This window comes from Leucoraja erinacea, chromosome 3 (genome assembly GCF_028641065.1).
Source record: "Leucoraja erinacea ecotype New England chromosome 3, Leri_hhj_1, whole genome shotgun sequence".
NCBI lineage: Eukaryota > Metazoa > Chordata > Chondrichthyes > Rajiformes > Rajidae > Leucoraja > Leucoraja erinaceus.
The window spans coordinates 29,882,566-29,903,196 of record NC_073379.1 but is presented as its reverse complement, the minus strand read 5'-3'; the positions used below and the strand labels follow the sequence as shown (position 1 = coordinate 29,903,196).

General features: G+C 43.0%; 1 protein-coding gene across 1 annotated transcript in view; it reads right to left on the bottom strand.

The window, feature by feature from the left end:
- Positions 1-20,631, bottom strand: part of LOC129694031 (ADAMTS-like protein 1) — a 67,705-nt gene that overhangs the window by 21,931 nt on the left and 25,143 nt on the right. The window contains 2 exon segments of the mRNA XM_055630761.1: positions 14,606-14,776; positions 14,971-15,153. Coding sequence (XP_055486736.1) covers positions 14,606-14,776; positions 14,971-15,153 — 354 coding nt within the window.

The following is a 20,631-nucleotide window of genomic DNA, read 5'->3' as shown; positions in this document are numbered from 1 at the left end:
GCTGCTGGGTGTTGTGGATCGTTTTGTCGCTACCCCACGGGTTGGAGCACCTTTGGAGCCGAGGATGGCGGCCAGTATAAATCACCTGTCGAACAAACCTCTTCAGGAGAAGGTGCTCGCCCAAGTGCTGGAGGAGCACACAGCACCAGACAACTGCGAGGCTCTTAAGGTTAAGAGTCTCAACAGTCAAATCTGGGGAAATGTGGGGGGACCAATACGGGCACAAGAAGTAAAACTCCAGCGGATACTTCGCCTCCTCACGTCGGCCATCACAGCTTATGCTCGTTGCGTACAGACGGAGGAGATGACTACACACCAGCAGGATGTGCTCGCATTAATGTGCACAACTCAGTTTGAGTTGAATAACCTTCGGAGAGAAAACATCAGACCTGCCCTCAACCCAAAGTTTGCCGGCTTGTGTAAAACTCCATCTATGGAATCCGACTCATTATTATTTGGGAATGACCTCAATAAACAACTCAAGGATATGGAGGAGGCATCCAAAACCTTTAGCCTCATGAGGGCAGGCCCAGCGACAAACAAGCCGAGAACATTTCTCACACCCAGGCGGCAGCACACCACTGCATCCACCAGTCGGCGTCCGGAACATGGGACTGGTGAAAGCTTGGGGCCGCACTATCCCCAAAGACCTTTTTTAGGTCAGGGCCCGCCGCGGACCCCCTGGAAAATGCGCCTCCCCCCAACATCGCCAGCACGTCGACAAGGCAAAGCACAACGGAAGAAAAAATCACAAAGCCGTCAATAACCATGGAGGTAGGTGGATCTGGTTCCTACCAGCATACAGAGAATAAGGGTGCCTTACTAACAGGGGGAAGGTTACACTTGTTTAAAGAAGCATGGGGAATGATCACTGATGATAAATATATACTCAATAGCATTGGAGGGTATAAAATTGAATTTATTTCAAAAATACCGCCAGTTCAACACCGGCCCGAAAGGGTATTTTTTCTCTCCAAAAAAGAACAACAGGAGGGACAAGCTGAACTGGTGAGACTTATAAACAAAGGGGTCATAGAAAAAACTAAACATGAGCCCTTGGAATTTGTTTCCAACATATTTACAAAAACTAAAAAGGATGGTGGATGTCGCATCATCATTGACTTAACATCCCTGAATGATTTTGTTAAGTATATACATTTCAAAATGGAAACATTTGTGACTGCTAGACAACTGATTTCCAAAGGATACTATATGGCAAGCATTGATCTCAAAGATGCTTACTATCTGGTACCTATACATAAGGATTATAGCAGATACCTTAAATTTATCTGGATGGGGGAGTGTGGCAGTATAAAGCACTGCCTAATGGGCTTACTTCAGCCCCAAGACTATTCACTAAAATATTAAAACCAGCCATGGCAACGTTAAGGAAACTTAATCATATAGTCGTGGCATATTTGGACGACATCCGCATAGTTGGGAAAACTATGGAATTGGCTGAAGCAGCAGTATCAGCTACTAAACAGCTCCTAGAAGCTCTAGGGTTCGTCTTACATCCAGATAAATCCAAGTTAAATCCATCCACGATAATGGACTACCTGGGTTTCACAATTAACTCAGTCCAAATGACTATTACCCTGCCAAGGGAAAAGATGATTGCATTAGTACAATCATGTAATAACTTAAAGATTAACAAAAAACCAACTATTCGACAAGTGGCAGCAGTAATTGGCAAAATGGTAGCAGCATTTCCAGCTATCCAATTTGGACCTTTGCACTATCAAAATTTGCAAAGAGCAAAGGTAAAGGCACTAAAACAACATAAAGGTCATTATGACCGAGTCATGAGTTTACCCCCTGAAGCAATATCAGAGCTACAGTGGTGGATACAAAACATTTGGCATAGTTGTAGTCCTATTGTTATTACTAATGCTACTTTAGTACTCCAAACAGATGCCAGTGCTAAAGGCTGGGGAGCAACTAACTCCATATCCAGCACAGGTGGTAGATGGACTAACTTAGAATCATCATTACTATCTACACTGGGCATTAATTATTTGGAAATGTTGGGCGCCTTTTATGGTTTGAAAGCATATGTATCCAATATGCATCACTTGCATGTTAGATTACAAATAGACAATATTACGGTGGTGGCTTACATTAACCATATGGGCGGCATAAAATCTTTATCATGCGACAAATTGGTCAATACGATTTGGCAATGGTGTGTCGAAAGACATATTTGGCTTTCAGCTACCTATCTACCAGGTAAGCTAAATACAGTGGCGGACACCAGGTCACGCAAATTCAATGACAACATCGAATGGATGTTAAATCCTAAAGCATTTGCTAAAATTGTAAAGCAATATGGGAAGCCAGATATCGATTTATTTGCATCAAGACTGAATCACCAATTACCTACGTATGTCGCGTGGGAACCAGATCCAGAGGCAGCAGCGGTAGATGCATTCACGCTGGATTGGGGAAAGTTCTTTTTCTATGCCTTTCCTCCCTTCTGCCTCATCAGTCGGGTACTTCGCAAAATCCAGATGGATTCAGCATCTGGAATTTTGGTGGTGCCCGACTGGCCTACATAGCCATGGTTCCCAATACTCCATGACATGGTGGTGGAATCACCAATGGTGTTTCCCAGTCATCCAGGGTTATTGACTCACCCAGTGTCAGGCATCAGCCATCCATGCCATCAAGACATGAATCTCCTGGGTTGCAGATTTTAAACCGACCCTATCTGGACCTGGGATTATCGCAACAAACCATCACCACCATGTCAGCATCCCTGAGAACATCTACAAAGAGGCAGTACCTAACCAACATCAAGAAATGGGAGAGGTACTGCCAAGAAATGGGGACTGCTTACGAAACAGCCACAGTAGCCAATGTTCTCGAGTTCCTGGCCTACTTACATCATCATGAGGATATGAGCTACAGTGCCATCAACACGGCACGTAGTGCTCTCTCCAACTACTTCAAACCTGCAGGACATCAGCCCATGGGGTCCCATCCGCTGGTGGTCAAACTGATGGGGGGCATATTTAACATCAAGCCCCCCAAGCCTAGATATACTCAAATTTGGGACATCAGTATTGTGCTCACATACCTTCGGGACAGACCACCAGCAAGATCCCTCAGCCTTGAGCAATTGACATTAAAAACGCTCATGCTTATGGCTCTAGTATCTGCACAGAGGGTCCAGTCATTGCATAAACTTCGACTGGACAGCATGGAAACAACGTCAGACCAGGTAACCTTCACTATACAAGGTCTGATAAAACAAAGCAGGCCAGGAACATCCAACATGCTAGTGGTATTCCGGGCTTACCCACCAGAGCCACGATTGTGTGTGATGACCCACATAAAAATTTATATTGACACAACCCATAATATCTGAGGAAGTGAAAGAGCCTTATGGGTCAGCCACAAAAAACCACATGGCAGGGTAACGAGCCAGACCATTTCAAGATGGTTAAAACAGGTATTGGAAGCTGCTGGGATAGACATTAATGTATATAAATCTCATTCCACCAGGGCAGCATCCACATCATCGGCAGCAAGGATGAATGTGCCTATTGACCTTATCCTAAACAAAGCAGGATGGTCGAGGGAATCCACATTCCGGACGTTCTATGACAAGCCGTTGGTGAAGCCTGATTTATTTGCAGCAAAAATTTTAGAAACTGCAAATATTTAATTTAAAGCCCGGGGAAGCTATTTGTTTTTGTTATTGTTAATAAATACCGTTTTGTTTTGAAAACAGATTCATTGGTTGATTACAATAACACTTCCTTCCTCAAGAGCTTTCGGCAGTGAGTGAGTAAAACTGTTACACGGTTTGAAATCACAGAGCTTTGAAATCTTCACGAAGTCACTCACGTGACTCCGAAGTAAAATAGTAAGATTAAACGAGAACTTACCAGTTTGAAGTTTGATCTGTATTTTATGAGGTTACGATGAGGGATTACGTGCCCTCCGCTCCCACCCTCATTACATGGATCAAACTGATAATTGATGTCTCTTTATTCTTCACTATGTTACTTCAAATACGTGTGTCTGTCTGTGATTCCACACCGCTGCTTGGAAGCATGCCGCGCCTGCGCCCTGAGCGGGCTTCTTCACGTAATCCCTCATCGTAACTCCTCATAAAATACAGATCAAACTTCAAACTGGTAAGTTCTCGTTTAATCTTACTATTATTGGTTACAATCTGAGGAGTATGATGATGCTACTGATTATGATATGCCAATGTACCAGCTAGCAACTGATCTTCTCCATGAAGACTGAATTGCTAGAAATTGTAATTTATTTACCTATCCGTTATGGACTTACAGCAAATAATACAATAATATTAAAGTTCTGATCTTGAGAATATCACATTTTTGAATTTTCAAGGCAGTCTGGGTGTTTATTACCATTTCCATCACAACGGTCAATTTTGTAATTAGCTACGAATAGATAATTAACTAATTATATGCTTTAATTTCAGGTCGTCCAAGTAAGATGTTTTATATTTGTTTCAGAATGCTTCAATCTATAAAAACTGAAAATTTCATTCAATTCTCTTAATTTTTACGAAAGTTATGGGCTTTTGAATGTCCTCGATCACAGCTTTTGTGTTAAGTCAATGGAAAAGCAATAGGGGACAAGATGCTAATTTCCGAGTATGAAAACGGCCATAACCTTTTTAATAATGAAGATATGAAAGTGAATTAGGTGTCAAATTAAACTTCTTTTTGTGCTTTATCTGATGGGATAAATTGCAGACTTGATTTTTAAAATCTCAAAATTTTGCAACATTGATAAACAAAAGGAGCAAATTAGCACTGAAAATGTATTCTTAAAAACAATCTCACGCAATGTGTTGAGAAATCCATAGTATGCACAAGTGGCAAGAACAAGGGAAAGAAATAATGTTTCCCATTTTGAGAGATTTAAAAATTCTTCATTATATTATCGAAAGCTTTAGTTCTTCATTCTCCAAACCTGGAAAAAAGGCTAGATCCATTTACCCTTTCTATGCCTCAAATGATTTTGTATCACCCCTCAGTCTCCAACACACCAACAAATAAAGTCCTAGCCTGCACAACCTCTCTCTATAAAGGGAGGGTGAAACTGGTCTTGGCTAATTTTGAGATGCGTTTGAATTCAATTTCCTCTCAAACGTTACCTATTTCCTTCGCTTTATAGATGCTGCTGCACCCGCTGAGTTCCTCCAGCATTTTTGTGTACCTTCGATCTTCCAGCATCTGCAGTTCCTTCTTGAACATTATAATTTAAGCCTTTAAATGAAGCTAGCCTGCTGTTGAATATCACTCACCAGTAACTATTTACATGTGTAAAGTCGGCCATCAATTTACAGTTGTCATACTTTGACTGCTGACATGGCCAGATAAAACACTGCCAACTTTTAGCAATGTTAGCAGTGACATTTGTGTACCAGATGTAGAGGTTTGCAGACGTGGGTGTGATACCTTCAACACTAACACAGTGGCTTTCACATTATTCTTCTTAGTCAGTCCCTCGTGATCGTGAATGACTTAATCCACTCCATTAATGTGGGCTCTGTGCTGACTAATGAAGAAACACTGGGAGCAGCAGACTCTTCTACAGTTGCAATAGAATCACCTGATTGAGCATATAGGGAAGCAGATGGCATCAAGGCAGATGGTGTGGTGCACACCTTCCACCATTTACACTGGATGTCTGTGTACTGCATAGCCTTGCGGTTCTCAGTGGCATCCTGAGTGGTCATGGGCCAAGTGTCAGAGGCGATGCGATACGATAATGGCATTCTGATGTGATAGTGGCTTTTAGGGGACTTGTAGATAGGCACATTAATATGCAGGGAATGGAAGGATATGGAGCATGTGTAGGCAGAAGGATACACCATGAGTGGCATAGACATCATGGGCTGAAGGGCCTGTTCTGGTAATATACTGTTCTACGCTGTATGGATTTTGTAATTTTTCAAGGACACGCAATGCTTGAATCTTGTCCACTCGCTTGGTTTTAACAAAGGCTTAAATAGAGTGCAGGAGTAGGCCATTCGGCCCTTCGAGCCAGGGCCTTGGCTTGCATTTATTGTTGGCGATATTCAATGCTGGAGATGTTGGTACTGGAGAGAGCACTGACATTGGGTTGCTTATCCGGCAATGGATGTGAAGGTTTTGCACAGACAGCGTTGGTGGTAATTGATTAATAGTTCAAGTTTTAGAAGGAACTAAGACTGTAAGGATTATGCTGCCCAGTAAACCAAGAGCTTTGTGCCTGGTCTGAGATTTTGATATCCAAATACCTTCTTCAATTGCTGATGCATCAAAGATGGTGGTGAATTTATTTGTTGACGTCTCTCTTAGCTCCTGAGATATAGAAAATGATTCATGTTTTACAGGGCCTTGGCTTGCATTTATTGTTGAAGAATGGTGTTTTACAGCAGGGCCAGGCTCATTTGTTACAGACCATTGTCTACTGGATGTTAAGTGCTCATATGCTTCATTGAATTACTCATAATGTAGCCAGTTACTTAGGTAAATCTGTGCCAAACTATACAGTGCCCTCCATAATGTTTGGGACAAAGACACATATTTATTTATTTTCCTCGGTACTCCACAATTTAAGATTTGTAATGGAATAAAAAAAAATCACATGTGGTTTTTTTTGTTTTTTTTCATTTTTTAATTTTTTAATTTTTATTTTATTTATTTATTAAATCACATGTGGTTAAAGTGCACATTGTCAGATTTTAATAAAGGCCATTTTTATACATTTTGGTGGCCCCATAGCAGAACCATCCACGTCGCGGGGCTGGAAACTGGATGTATCCGGAGCTAATTCTGCTACCACCAACATCCATTGGCTGGCAAATGGAACTCATGGGGAATGTTTGACTCCACCTCTCGTCCTTTTCTTACTTCTATTCTATTATTTCCCAGATCCTCACTTTCCTGACTTTTCTTTGAGTTTCACGTTACTTGTTTGTTTCTGCATTCTCTGGTGGAGGACCTGAGTAATAAATTTCTTGCATTGCACCTACACTTGTCATTCACACTGCCTGGGCAATGAGCTGGAAGTATTCACCCTGCTGGTAGTACCTGCCACTCATCTGTCTCTTTATATTCTAGATTTACACCAAATTCAGTTTTTAAACTTCTTCAGTAAACAGGGAGCAGTTTGAAATGAGCAGAGTCATACTCACAATAAATCTGCTTGGTGTGCATTAGTGACACCAGCCACAAAGAAACTGATGTAAACTGCTCAAAGACTACATAGCAATAAACTTAGTCCTTTGGTGGCAAATGAAACAAGATGAGCCAGTCCTGTCTACTGCTCTTTGATACGAACCTGTGGGTGGAGAATGGCTTGTGTCCATTTGGCAGTCAGTTTTTCTCCACAATTAGCACTGGAGATTTTCCCCAGGTCTGGGGAAGAGGCAGCTCCTACAATAAACAGTCATGGGCCAGGAATGAGCAGCCTGAGAGCAGGGACCTCCACCCCGCTCAACATTGCACTATGCCAGGGGCAGCAAACCACATATCATCAGGACATCAGTGTGAGCCCCTCAGCTGGACAGGGTGCATGATGATGGGGTGGACAGTGCATGCCTCTTGGTGTGAATGTAATTGAGAATGCGTCGGGAAACACGGATGTGTGGGGATACACGGATGTGCGATTAAACGTCTAAAAACGCAAGTTATTATGTGCAAGTGTAAGCGTGTTTGGGCATGCGGGAGAAAGTATGAGTAAATGAGTGAGAGTAGGCATGTGTGAAAGTAAATTAATGTAGATAATTGTGCATATGTGTAGGAAGGAACTGCAGAAGCTGGTTTAAACCAAAGATAAACACAAAAAGCTGGAGTAACTCAGGGAGACGGGCAGCAACTCTCGAGAGGAATGGGTAACGTTTTGGGTCAAGATCCTTCTTCAGACTCAGATTTCTTCAATAATTGTGCATGTGCATTCGTTGGTGTGGGTGGGAGAGTGAGAGTACATGGTTTTCATGTGTATGAGAGTCTGTGTATAATTTTACTTCGGAGTCACGTGAGTGACTATGTGAAGAACCCCGCCAGGACGCATGCGTGTTATATCGCTACACGCATTGCGAAACGTCAGGCGGGGTGGAACGACGTTCCCCCGCAGCGGCAGTTTAAAAGCCGGCACCTGCAGGTAATAGTTACTCTGCGGTCTTTTGTGTTTCCCATACCAATTTACAGGTGGGGAGCATGGACAAATCGAAGAAAGCAACGAGGGCTGCGACAAAGCTGGTGGGGGAGGACCGCGGAGTAGCGGGCAGCCAGCAGTGGCCAGCGGCACTTGAATCACCAATAATGGGATCAGCTGTGCCCGATGTCGCCTCCGCACCGGCCAGATCCACTCCGCGGCCGGGCGGTAAGGCAAGACACAAAACTAACAAAGTCGTGGACTCAGAGGAGTCCGACTTTGAGCAGCCGCGGGCGGCCAGCGACCGTGAGCACTGGAGCCGGATGGAGCGGTGTGTGGAGCATTTGTTCCAACGTGACAGGCTCCGGGAGATGGAGTCGAGTCACTGTGGGCTCTATGGAAAACCCACAGCAGCACCTCTTGTAGGGCTGCACAGTGCTTCTCCCTCATCAGAGGGGAGCACTGCGGGTCAGTACTGGGCTGATCCTGAAGAGGGGTTTGCAGAAGAAAAATCAAGTGTGCAGAGGGTGCAGGAACAAGAAAATCTACTGGACATGGTGTCCAACTTCATACAGCCAGACCAGACTGGCCATAACCTGGAGCAAAAGCCTGCTGCCAGTATAGACTATATGTCCTTTAACCAGCTACAAGAACAGGCTGTATTGGACACCACGTCAAGACACCTGGCACTAGGTAACTGTATATCCCTGAATGTTCCAGTAGTCAATACTTGTAAATGGAAACATATTGGAATAGGAGTTAGAGGCATGGATATCAAACTCCAAAAGGTATTAAAACTCCTAGCAGCAGGGATAACAGCATTCCCCCGCACAGTGGATGAGAAGGACATGTCCCAGGACCAACAGGATGCACTGGCATTGCTTTGCAACACTCAATATGAGATAAACAGCATCAGGAAGAGTGCCATCCGACCCACTTTAAATCCGAAATTTGCGGGTCTGTGCAAACTTGGGAACATAAAACCACCAATACTACTATTTGGAGGTAACCTATCGAAGCAAGTCAAGGAGCTCGATGAGGAAGCAAAAACCCTGGGACTCATAAAAGGGACTTCATCAAAAACCCACTACAGCCATAGACAGCACCCCTACGCACCCACCAGTAGAACAAGACCGACTGGTGAAAGCTCGAAGGTCCGGTACACCAAACATGAGTCTTTTTTAGGCCATGGCCCAGGCCGGCCTTCTTGGAAGATACGCGAACCTCCAACATCAACCAAACCACAAACCCAGACACCACCGCCTCAACATCAACGAAGGATTTACAAAAAGAAGTAAACCTGCCACTGGTAACTATGGAGGTAGGTGGGTCTGGTTCCCTACAAAATACAGGGAGCATGGAGGTTGGGGGGAGATTACACTCCTTTCTGGATGCATGGAGTATGTTAACTACCGATACTTATATTTTAAGCAGTATCCAGGGATATACAATAGAATTTATACACAAGTACAGCCCTCCAGTTCAACATATACCGAACCGAATGTTCGTACTTTCTGGTAAAGAGAAATCAGAAGCGCATGCTGAACTGGAGCGGCTTTACGCAAAAGGTGTAATTGAAAAATCCCAACATGAACCGCTAGAATTCGTGTCCAATATATTTACCAAAAACAAAAAAGATGGTGGTTGTCGCATCATCATAGATCTGACCAAATTGAATACATTTGTACAATATATTCATTTAAAAATGGAAACCTTTGTTACTGCTAAACAATTGATTTCCAAAGGTTACTTCATGGCTAGCATCGATTTAAAAGATGCTTACTATTCAGTGCCTATACGAGGTGACCACAGATGTTACTTAAAATTCAACTGGATGGGACAGCACTGGCAGTATAGAGCGCTGCCAAATGGGTTAACATCAGCCCCCAGGCTGTTCACAAAAATTTTGAAACCAGCCCTAGCGTTTCTACGGAAACGAAAACACATGGTCATGGCATATCTAGATGACATACTTATTGTGGGCAAAACTTTGGAATTGGCCAAACAAACTGTAACAGCCACAAAACAGTTATTTGAAAAACTGGGGTTTATTATCCATCCAGTTAAATCTAAATTAACGCCTTCCACTACTATGGACTATTTGGGGTTCACCATTGACTCAGTTCACATGTCGGTGACTTTGCCAAAGGGAAAGGCTATAGACTTAATAGAGGCTTGCAATAACCTCATTGACATCAGTAAACCATCCATCAGATTGGTAGCAAAAGTAATTGGCAAAATGGTGGCTGCTTTTCCAGCCACACAATTTGGACCTTTACATTACCAAAATTTACAGAGAGCAAAAATACAAGCACTCAAAATCAATGCTGGTCATTTTGACAGACCAATGAAGCTACCATGGAACTAAAATGGTGGATAGATAACATTTGGCTTTGTTTCAATCCAATCATTATCAGCAACTTTCAATGGTGCTACAAACTGATGCCAGTGCACTTGGTTGGGGTGCCACCAATTCCATCTCCAGCTGTGGAGGTAGATGAACTGCTCAGGAGGCATCATTATTACTCACACTGGGCATAAACTACCTGGAAATGTTGGGTGCATTCTATGGCCTAAAGTCATATTGTACTGGGTCATATCACCAGCATTTAGACTACAGATTGACAATACCACCGTGGTAGCATATATCAACCACATGGGTGGAAACAAATCGACATCATGTGACAATCTGGCTAATACAATTTGGCAGTGGTGTATCCAGAGAGATATTTGGATATCAGCTACTTACCTACCAGGTAAACTAAATTTAGTGGCAGACACCAGGTCACGCAAATTTAATGAAAACACCAAATGGATGTTGATTAAAAAAGTATTTGCTGATATTACAGCACGATATGGAACACCAGATATCGATCTATTTGCATCCAGGCTTAATCACCAGTTATCAAATTATGTTTCGTGGGAACCAGACCCTGGGGCAGCGGCGACAGATGCATTTTCGCTGCATTGGGGGAAATTGTTTATTTATGCATTCCCTCCTTTCTGCCTCATCAGTCGGGTATTAAGGAAAATACAGCAAGACTCTGCATCTGGTATTTTGGTAGTACCCGATTGGCCTACTCAACCATGGTTCCCAGTGATACTGAACATGGTATTAGAACCATGTATCACCATCCCGAATAGACCAGGCTGATTGGTTCATCCCGTAACAAGGGATAGCCACCCATGCCATAACTATTTGAATTTATTAGAGTAGAGTTTAAAAATACCTCTACTACAGCTGGGGCTGACGGACCGAACAGTGAACATGATTTCGGCGGCCCAAAGACAGTCCACCAAAAAACAGTATCTGGTCTATATCAGGAAGTGGGAGATGTATTGTCACAAAAACAGCATCACCTACAGAGATATGAACATCCCGTCTGTTCTGGAATACCTGGCAGGCCTCCATTATGATGAGGGGCTCAGTTATAGTGCCATCAACTGCGCCAGAAGTGCCCTATCAACTTATCTATGGCAAGGAACAGAGCGTCACTCTGTTGGAACTCACCCACTGGTAACAAAACTTATGAGGGGAATTTTTAATACCAATCCCCCAAGAACCAGGCACTCCCAAATATGGGATGTGAGTATTGTCCTGAAGATGCTCAGGAATTGGTCTCCAGCAACAGCTCTGTCCCTACATAGACTGACATTAAAAACAGTCATGCTAATGGCATTGGTCATGGCACAAAGGGTACAGTCATTACATAAATTAAGACTGGACAACATGACTTCTTCATCTGAAAATATTACGTTTCATATTTATGAATTAGTAAAGCAGAACAGACAGGGATCAGCAGGCCTCAATATAGAATTTAGGTCTTACCCAACAGATGATCGCTCTCTGTATAGTAAGACATTTGAAAACGAAAATCATATACAATGAGAAAACGAAGGATCATCAGAGGAAAATGAGGTACACAAAAAGGAAACTTTTAGTCAGCCATAAGCGAACACACAAAAGAGGTGACGGTCCAGACCATCGGTCACCATCTCAAGATGGCTGAAACAGGTTCTAACACAGGCTGGGGTGGATACTAATATTTTAAAATCTCATTCCACCAGGGCTGCAGCTACATCGGCAGCTATGCAGTTGGATGTACCAAATCCTCAAGGCAGCAGGATGGTCAGGGGAAATAACATTCCAACTATTTTATCATAAACCAGTCATGAAACCTGGAACGTTTGCAGAAACAATTTTAAGTTTTGTAATTTAATTTGCCCCATAAATAGGGGTTATAATTTTGTGTTAATAAATTTCATGGATTTCAATGTCGGATTCATGTCTAAATTATGTTGACACAATTCCTCCTACAGTCATTAAGGCAGATGTGATGCATGGACTCGTTTCCACGGCATAAAATCACAGAGCTTTGAAATCTTCACGTAGTCACTCACGTGACTCCGAAGTAAAATAGTAAGATTAAACGAGAACTTACCAGTTCGAGGTTTGATCGTTATTTTATGAGGAGTACGTTGAGGGAATACGTGCCCTCCGCTCCCACCCATGATCATATACTCAACTGGTATTTCTTTCTCTAATCTTACTATGTTTAAGTCATTACAGTTATCTGTGATTTCACACCGCTGCTTTGAAGAATGACACGCATGCGTCCTGGTGGGGTTCTTCACGTATTCCTTCAACGTCCTCCTCATAAAATAACGATCAAACTTCAAACTGGTAAGTTCTCATTTAATCTTACTATTTAGGTGCATACTTTTGTGTGAAAGATTCTCTTCATCTTATCAGGCTGCTGGTTCCACTGACGCGGGCCATGAATATTTATAACATATCCAAAGCCAGTAAGAATAGAACATGGACCAGGAAGGTCCATGCTCGGGAAACTTGTTAACTCGTGAAAACCTTTCAACATGATGAAAGATTTCCACGAGTCAAATTTACTCTTGAAGTAAAAATTTTAAACTTTTAAACTCATTGTAAGAACGTAGTAGCTCGTGCGTTTACCGTAGTGACTCGTGAGTATACCGTGGGCACTCTTTAACTCAGCGGGGGGTTGGGGGTGACTTAGTATGGGAGACAAGTGTAGGAGAGGTTTACTGACTGTGTGGGCAGACACTTTGGTAGTCTTTGGTAGACATGTGGAAAGTGACCATATTGAGGGAATTCCCACGTATATGATGGAGAGAGAAACGTGAGTTCTACACGTCTCTGCCCGACTTTTGCCAATGGATTTGGTGGTTTGTACCCACTCCCCCTCCCTGCCCACCCACCAAGCCAGCCAGCCGGACCCCTCCTCGTTACAGCAGCGGAAGCGATATTTCCAAGAGAATTGGGCAGAGAGCTGGGGCAGGGCTGAGATGGGAGCAGGGCAGATGAGGCACACCAAAGGAACAAACAAGTTGATGGCTGCAAGGGGCAGGTGGCAGAGGTTTCGTGCCCCAGCGAGATAGACCGCTCTTCCCCCTGCTAATGCACACACAGAAAGAGAGAGATGAGAGCAGAGAATGATCCCAGCCTAACCCAAGAACCTTGTCACCCCAGACAGATTAATGACGCCTGCGCATTCCAAACTTGGAATCTCGTAGACAACCACAAGTGTGATTTTTTTCTTTCACTCTGGATCACTCGTGGGTGGACTTGCACCATGAGACAGGGCCATTAGGATCAGTGTATATAGAGGGATTTTTATTGATGCAAGTAGCAGAATTGTCCCCAGAATTGTCATTTACTGCATATGCTCTGCCCTGGTTTAATGTCCTAAAGTGCACCACTATGCACCTGTCCAAGTTAAGCTCCACCTGCCATTCCCGAGCCCACCTTTCCTGTTGATCTAGATCTTGTTGTTACCTCCCCAGCAGTCTCTGCAGGACTGGCATGGGTCCACTTTCAACTATTTCTGAAAGCCTGCACATACCTTGATTATGCTTGCAGCCTTCACTATGTAGGATAGAGTCAATTCTTACCAAAAAGGGTCAATGCTGTTATTTGTACAGTTGATGGCACTTCGTCATTTATGTAAATCCATGTCTCGTGTGGTTATTCCATGCAAACATAAAATGGAATGCAGAGTGGGAGAGATGGCACAGGAGAGAGGTTTTAATCTTAGAATGGGATAATAATCCATTAGCAATATTTGAATGCTTCCTGTCTCAGCCAATGTCTCCCCTTCATATAAAAGCAAATTTGATTTGTTATTTGCATGGAAAATTTGCAAGGAAGTAAAATTAATTTGATAATTCTTTCAAAAATTCAATGCAGGTACGACGTGCCAACTGGCCTGCTTCTGTGCTGTGTCATCTTGTGAAAATGGATTGCTATGCTTTCTTACATAAAATCATACTTTATGTGAAGCACTTTGAGACATTTACACCTTAATCATAACACTAACCAAAGATCAAATTTCCAAGGCAATGGAACACCTCGAAATTCTATTTTTCTAACCTCCTACTTTGGGAAAATATGCACGTGTAGAATCCAACATGGATTAAGATAAAATAAGTCACTTACCAATCAGAACATTGCTTCCCAAACTCAGCAACTCTTTGGTGCCAGGACTAGAGGCAAGTACAGCATGAAAGTCGTACCCTGCCCCTGCTAACTTCAACATCAAGTCCTTAAATTCTGGAAAGGCTCTTGGGGGATCTGTAGCAAATTGAATTTTGAACAGATGGTGTTTAACTGGAAGGAGGGCAGAAAACAGAATATTTAAAGTGGTAATACGAGTGGTTAGGAAAGAGTGGTTAGGAAACAAAACACAGTGAGAGTGCCATCACTGCTTGGCAGCAGCAATGATCCCAAGCATTAGAACTCCCTCAGAGATTGGTGATAAGCCGGGTGCACTGCGTGTGATGTGATGAAGGCATCTCTCTTACCATGTAATATCAGATTTGTTGCTGCTGTTGCCTGGCCTTGGGTATTCAGCACCACACAGGAATATAATCCTTGGTTGGCTGGGTTAGCTTTGATTATTGAGAGAGATCCATCCTGGAAAAGATGAACATTTGCACCAAGTGTAGCCTGTTCCTTTGTCCAGCTGATGGAGGGCTTGGGAATACCTTCAAAACATTAAGACCAGTGTGGTACAGCATTAATATCTTCCATTTATCTTTTATGAAGGTAATATTAAATTTGATCAGAGTTTATTGTCATACACATCAAGGTGAAATTCATTGTTCATTGAAGCTCACAGAGTAAACAAATTAATAGTCATAATAAATACATCAATAAATGCAATGACATGCAAAAGAGCAGAATGATGCAAGATTGTTGTGCAAAAGAACTGTAATGTACAATAAAGGGCAGCACAGTGGGGTAACTGGTAGAGCTGCTGCCTCACACGATTCCTGGGTTCGATCCTGACCTCAGGTGCTGTCTGTGTGGAGTTTGCATGTGCTCCCCGTGATGTTCCTCGAGGCGCATCCACATCCCAAACACACGTGTTTATGGGTTAACTGGCCTCTGTAAACTGCTCCTAGTGTGCAGGGAGTGGATGCGGAAGTGGGATAACATAGAAAGATGCGTGATTAATGGTTGGCATGGACCGGTACGCCTGTTTCCACTCTCTATCTCTAAACAGAATAACCCGATGAGGTAGAGTTAAGAATAAGAGTACATGGCAGCACTTCCGGGAATGGCATGTGACACAGGTGATTGGCTCAGGAGTCAGAGCGCAGAGGACAGAGGGACAAAGCTGTCTGGACCCAGGTTTTCAAGCTCCTGCATCATCTCCAAGAAAGTAGTAGAGGAAAAGGGTATGAACAGAGTGACAGTCATTCTCGACAATACTTTCCAACTTGTTGATGCAATGCACTGTGAAAATGGACTGGATGGATGGAAATGATGAGCCTGTGTTGGACTGGGACATGTTCACCACTCTGCAGGTTCAGGTAGTCAAGAGCCGAGCAGTTACCAAGTAGATTATTAGGAAAACAACATAAACAGTTTGCATATAGCCATTTACTCAGCAAACGATTCTGGGGGGGTGGAGGGGTGTTTGACAAGCAGATCCAGTGAGGATGTATCTGCTTATGCAGAATCTGACGCAAGGAGACATAATTTCAGAATAAGGGCTTACCCAATTAATTCAGAGATGGGGCCAATTTTTTTCTCACGAAGGGCTGTTTGTTGTTGCAATTCTTCACGCTAGAGAATCGTTGAGGTGGAGTAATTGCTAATATTCAAGGCAGAAATTCACAGACTTGTGAATGACAGAAGAGTCAAAAGCTATGGGGGGTCAAGCAGGTTAAGGGAGGAGGCTGATGATCCTATCTGGAGGACCCCACTAAATGATTGATCGAGCTTGATGGGTGTGTAGCATATTGCTGCTCATGGTGATTTTGTAATTAGTGCTTAGTAATTCTCACAGCACCAGGTACCCAGATTCAATCCTGATGAAATGAAAAAAAATGAAATGATTCAATTTATTGTCATTGTCAGTGTACAGTACAGAGACAACGAAATGCATTTTTAGCATCTCCCTTGAAAGGGAGACACAGGGACACTGATCTTTGGCGCTGTCTGTATAGAGTCTGCATATTCATTCTGTGACAATATGGGTTTCCTCTGGGAACTTCGGATTCCTTACACATGTCAAAGATGCACAAATTTGTTGATGTTGGTATAAGTTAAACAGCAAAATAATCAAAAATGAACTGATGGGCGCGTGAGAATCAGCTACAAGACTATAGAGGGATGGAATTTAAGAGGTTGGCTCACTGGGAGCCAGCATGGACCTGATCGACTGAATGACCTCTTTCTGTGTCATAATAACCAAGTCACATTCTTTTATTTTGTATATTCGTGTTAAAAATTTGAAAACATGTTACAGATGAGGCCAATATATATGCTTATCACCTTGACCAGTTGACTTGCAGGTCTCCTCCACACAATGCCATGTACTTTCAATAAAGTGCCAAGCTCCTTGTTTGCTTATAATCCAACACCATCATAGCCTCTGGGTTTTGTAAACCTGTAGTACTTGGCCATGAAGTAATATACTTAGAAGAATGTAGAAACAAGGAACTGCTGGTGCAGGTTTACAAAGGAAGACACAAAGTGCTGGAGCAACTCAGAAGGTCAGGCAGCAACTCAGGAGAGCATGGATAAGTGACATTTTGGGTCAGGGCCCTTCCTCAGGCTGAAAAAGTCATACACTCAACGTATATTACTTGCACGTAATAAACATTGAAACTGCACGTTGACTCTAATTACAGGGCACAGCATTCAAAGAATGTCAATTGTATGGATTTTAAGAACATTTACAATGCAAGTGTTTGTCAATTAGATGGTGCAGTTTTAATTTATATATAGGTGTTATCAACAAAATACAAATATTAATTATTTGACAATTCTAATAATATTTCTGCCATTGAAGAACAAGATGAATGAAAGGGTTTTGCAAGGTGAAGAGTACTGTAAATTTATGCATCCAGGGAATGCATCAACCCTTTCCACTTGTAATTGGATCACCTGCACTTTTCATGAACTCAGGATGTCCAAAACACTTCACATGCTTTCAAGCAACAGACTGGTGACTGTCGGAAGGTAGGAAGTGCACAGCCAGGATAGTTCAGTTTAGTTTAGTGCAACAGCGCAGTCCGCACAGACCAACGATCCCTGCATACTAACACTACCCAACACACACTAGAGTCAATTTACAATTATACCAAGCCTATTAACCTACAAACCTGTATGCCTTAGGAGTGTGGGTGAAATCCGCAGATCCCAGAGAAAATCCACGCAGGTCACGGGGAGAACGTACAAGCGCCGTACAGACAAGCACCCGTAGTAAGGGTTGAAACCCGGTCTCTGGCGCTGTAAGGCAGTAACTCTACCTCTGCGCCACCATGTCGCCCTGGATACACAGTGTCCAGTACACAGGGAGAGGGAGCCAGCTCCAGAGTGTACACTGCACTGTGCAGACAGATTGGAAGCAACCCCTGGGTGTGGAGTTCCATGTACAGAGGGGATAGAATTGGCTATAGGGTGTAGACTGCTCAGTAGAGAGGGTAATGGTGCCAGATACTGGATGTATAATGTCCATGCATGGGCAGAGGGCTGTTTGGAACCTCTCATATCTGTGGAGTTTGCAATGTATTGAAATGAGAGTTAGGTCCTTTTAAAATCATATTCAAGATACATTGATACCACATTTATTCTGAGACATTCTCCTTGGCTTATCATCCATAAAATTTGAAGGGAACTTATTTCATGGACATACTCTACATAACACAGGATGTATGCATACAGCAATATTCACCATGGTGGCAATTCCAGATCTAACCGGGACATTATTTTGCAGGTTTAGTTCAAATGTAATCACTATGCTTCACCTCAGCCACCTGACAACGTGAACTGGAAGACTATCCAGCACACACAACATATTAAACTAGCAAGTAAATTATGCAATAAAAACAGCAGGTGCAGGATGGAACTGCAGATGCTGGTTTAAACCAAAGATAGACACAAAAAGCTGGAGTAACTCAGAGGGTCAGGCAGATTCTCTGGAGAAAAGGAAATAGGTGACGTTTTGGGTTGAGACCCTTCTTCAGACAGCACATTTCTTAAACTATAACATCACAAATGATAGGTGAGCTTAGAAAGTAGAACCTTGAAAAGTACAGTGTGGATTCAGAAATTGTATTTCAAGCAAACTAAATTGCAAGTTTGCTTAACAGCAGTTGTAATTTCAGTGTTGCTGCGATTTCATTTTTCCAACTTATTAACACTTCCATAGGAGGGCGCCAGAGTACTGATGAGAAATGAAATAAGTTTCCTATGTTTAATACATTGATGACGTTATATCACGCAGCTACACAAAAAGTCGAAACATTCTACATACATCGAACATGCTCGCTGGGAATATTGGCACACAACTCAAGGAAGCCACTTCAGTAATATAGAAACATAGAAACATAGAAATTAGGTGCAGTAGGCCATTCGGCCCTTCGAGCCTGCACCGCCATTTAATATGATCATGGCTGATCATCCAACTCAGTATCCCGTACCTGCCTTCTCTCCATACCCTCTGATCCCCTTGGCCACAAGGGCCACATCTAACTCACTCTTAAATATAGCCAATGAACTGGCCTCAACTACCCTCTGTGGCAGAGAGTTCCAGAGATTCACCACTCTCTGTGTGAAAAAAGTTCTCCTCATCTCGGTTTTAAAGGATTTCCCCCTTATCCTTAAGCTGTGACCCCTTGTCCTGGACTTCCCCAACATCGGGAACAACCTTCCTGCATCTAGCCTGTCCAACCCCTTAAGAATTTTGTAAGTTTCTATAAAATCCCCTCTCAATCTCCTAAATTCTAGAGAGTATAAACCAAGTCTATCCAGTCTTTCTTCATAAGACAGTCCTGACATCCCAGGAATCAGTCTGGTGAACCGTCTCTGCACTCCCTCTATGGCAATAATGTCCTTCCTCAGATTTGGAGACCAAAACTGCACGCAATACTCCAGGTGTGGTCTCACCAAGACCCTGTACAACTGCAGTAGAACCTCCCTGCTCCTATACTCAAATCCTCTTGCTATGAAAGCCAACATACCATTCGCTTTCTTTACTGCCTGCTGCACCTGCATGCCTACCTTCAATGACTGGTGTACCATGACACCCAGGTCTCGCTGCATCTCCCCCTTTCCCAATCGGCCACCGTTTAGATAATAATCTGCTTTCCCGTTTTTTGCCACCAAAATGGATAACCTCACATTTATCCACATTAAACTGCATCTGCCAAACATTTGCCCACTCACCCAGCCTATCCAAGTCACCTTGCAGTCTCCTAGCATCCTCCTCACACCTAACACTGCCCCCCCAGCTTAGTGTCATCCGCAAACTTGGAGATATTGCCTTCAATTCCCTCATCCAGATCATTAATATATATTGTAAATAGCTGGGGTCCCAATACTGAGCCTTGCGGTACCCCACTAGTCACTGCCTGCCATTGTGAAAAGGACCCGTTTACTCCTACTCTTTGCTTCCTGTTTGCCAGCCAGTTCTCTATCCACATCAATACTGAACCCACAATGCCATGTGCTTTAAGTTTGTATACTAATCTCTTATGTGGGACCTTGTCGAAAGCCTTCTGGAAGTCCAGATACACCACATCCACTGGTTCTCCACTATCCACGCTACTAGTTACATCCTCGAAAAATTCTATGATTCGTCAGACATGATTTACCTTTCGTAAATCCATGCTGACTTTGTCCAATGATTTCACCACTTTCCAAATGTGCTGCTATCCCATCTTTAATAACTGACTCTAGCAGTTTCCCCACTACCGATGTTAGGCTAAACCTCTGCTCTGTGACTACCCTGCACACCTGCCACACCTCCTGTAGAGTCCATTCTCACAAGCACCCTCTACTGTGCGTAATGTCCACATCCACATACAGAGACATCCTATACTTGCTGCAATGAGTAGAAGGTAAATTCATGGAATGTACTTGTGAGGCTTTTCCAGAAAGATAAACTTAAGAAAGAACTCAGGGAAGGCAATTTTATATCTTGTTTACAATAGTGAAGAAAAGTTGAG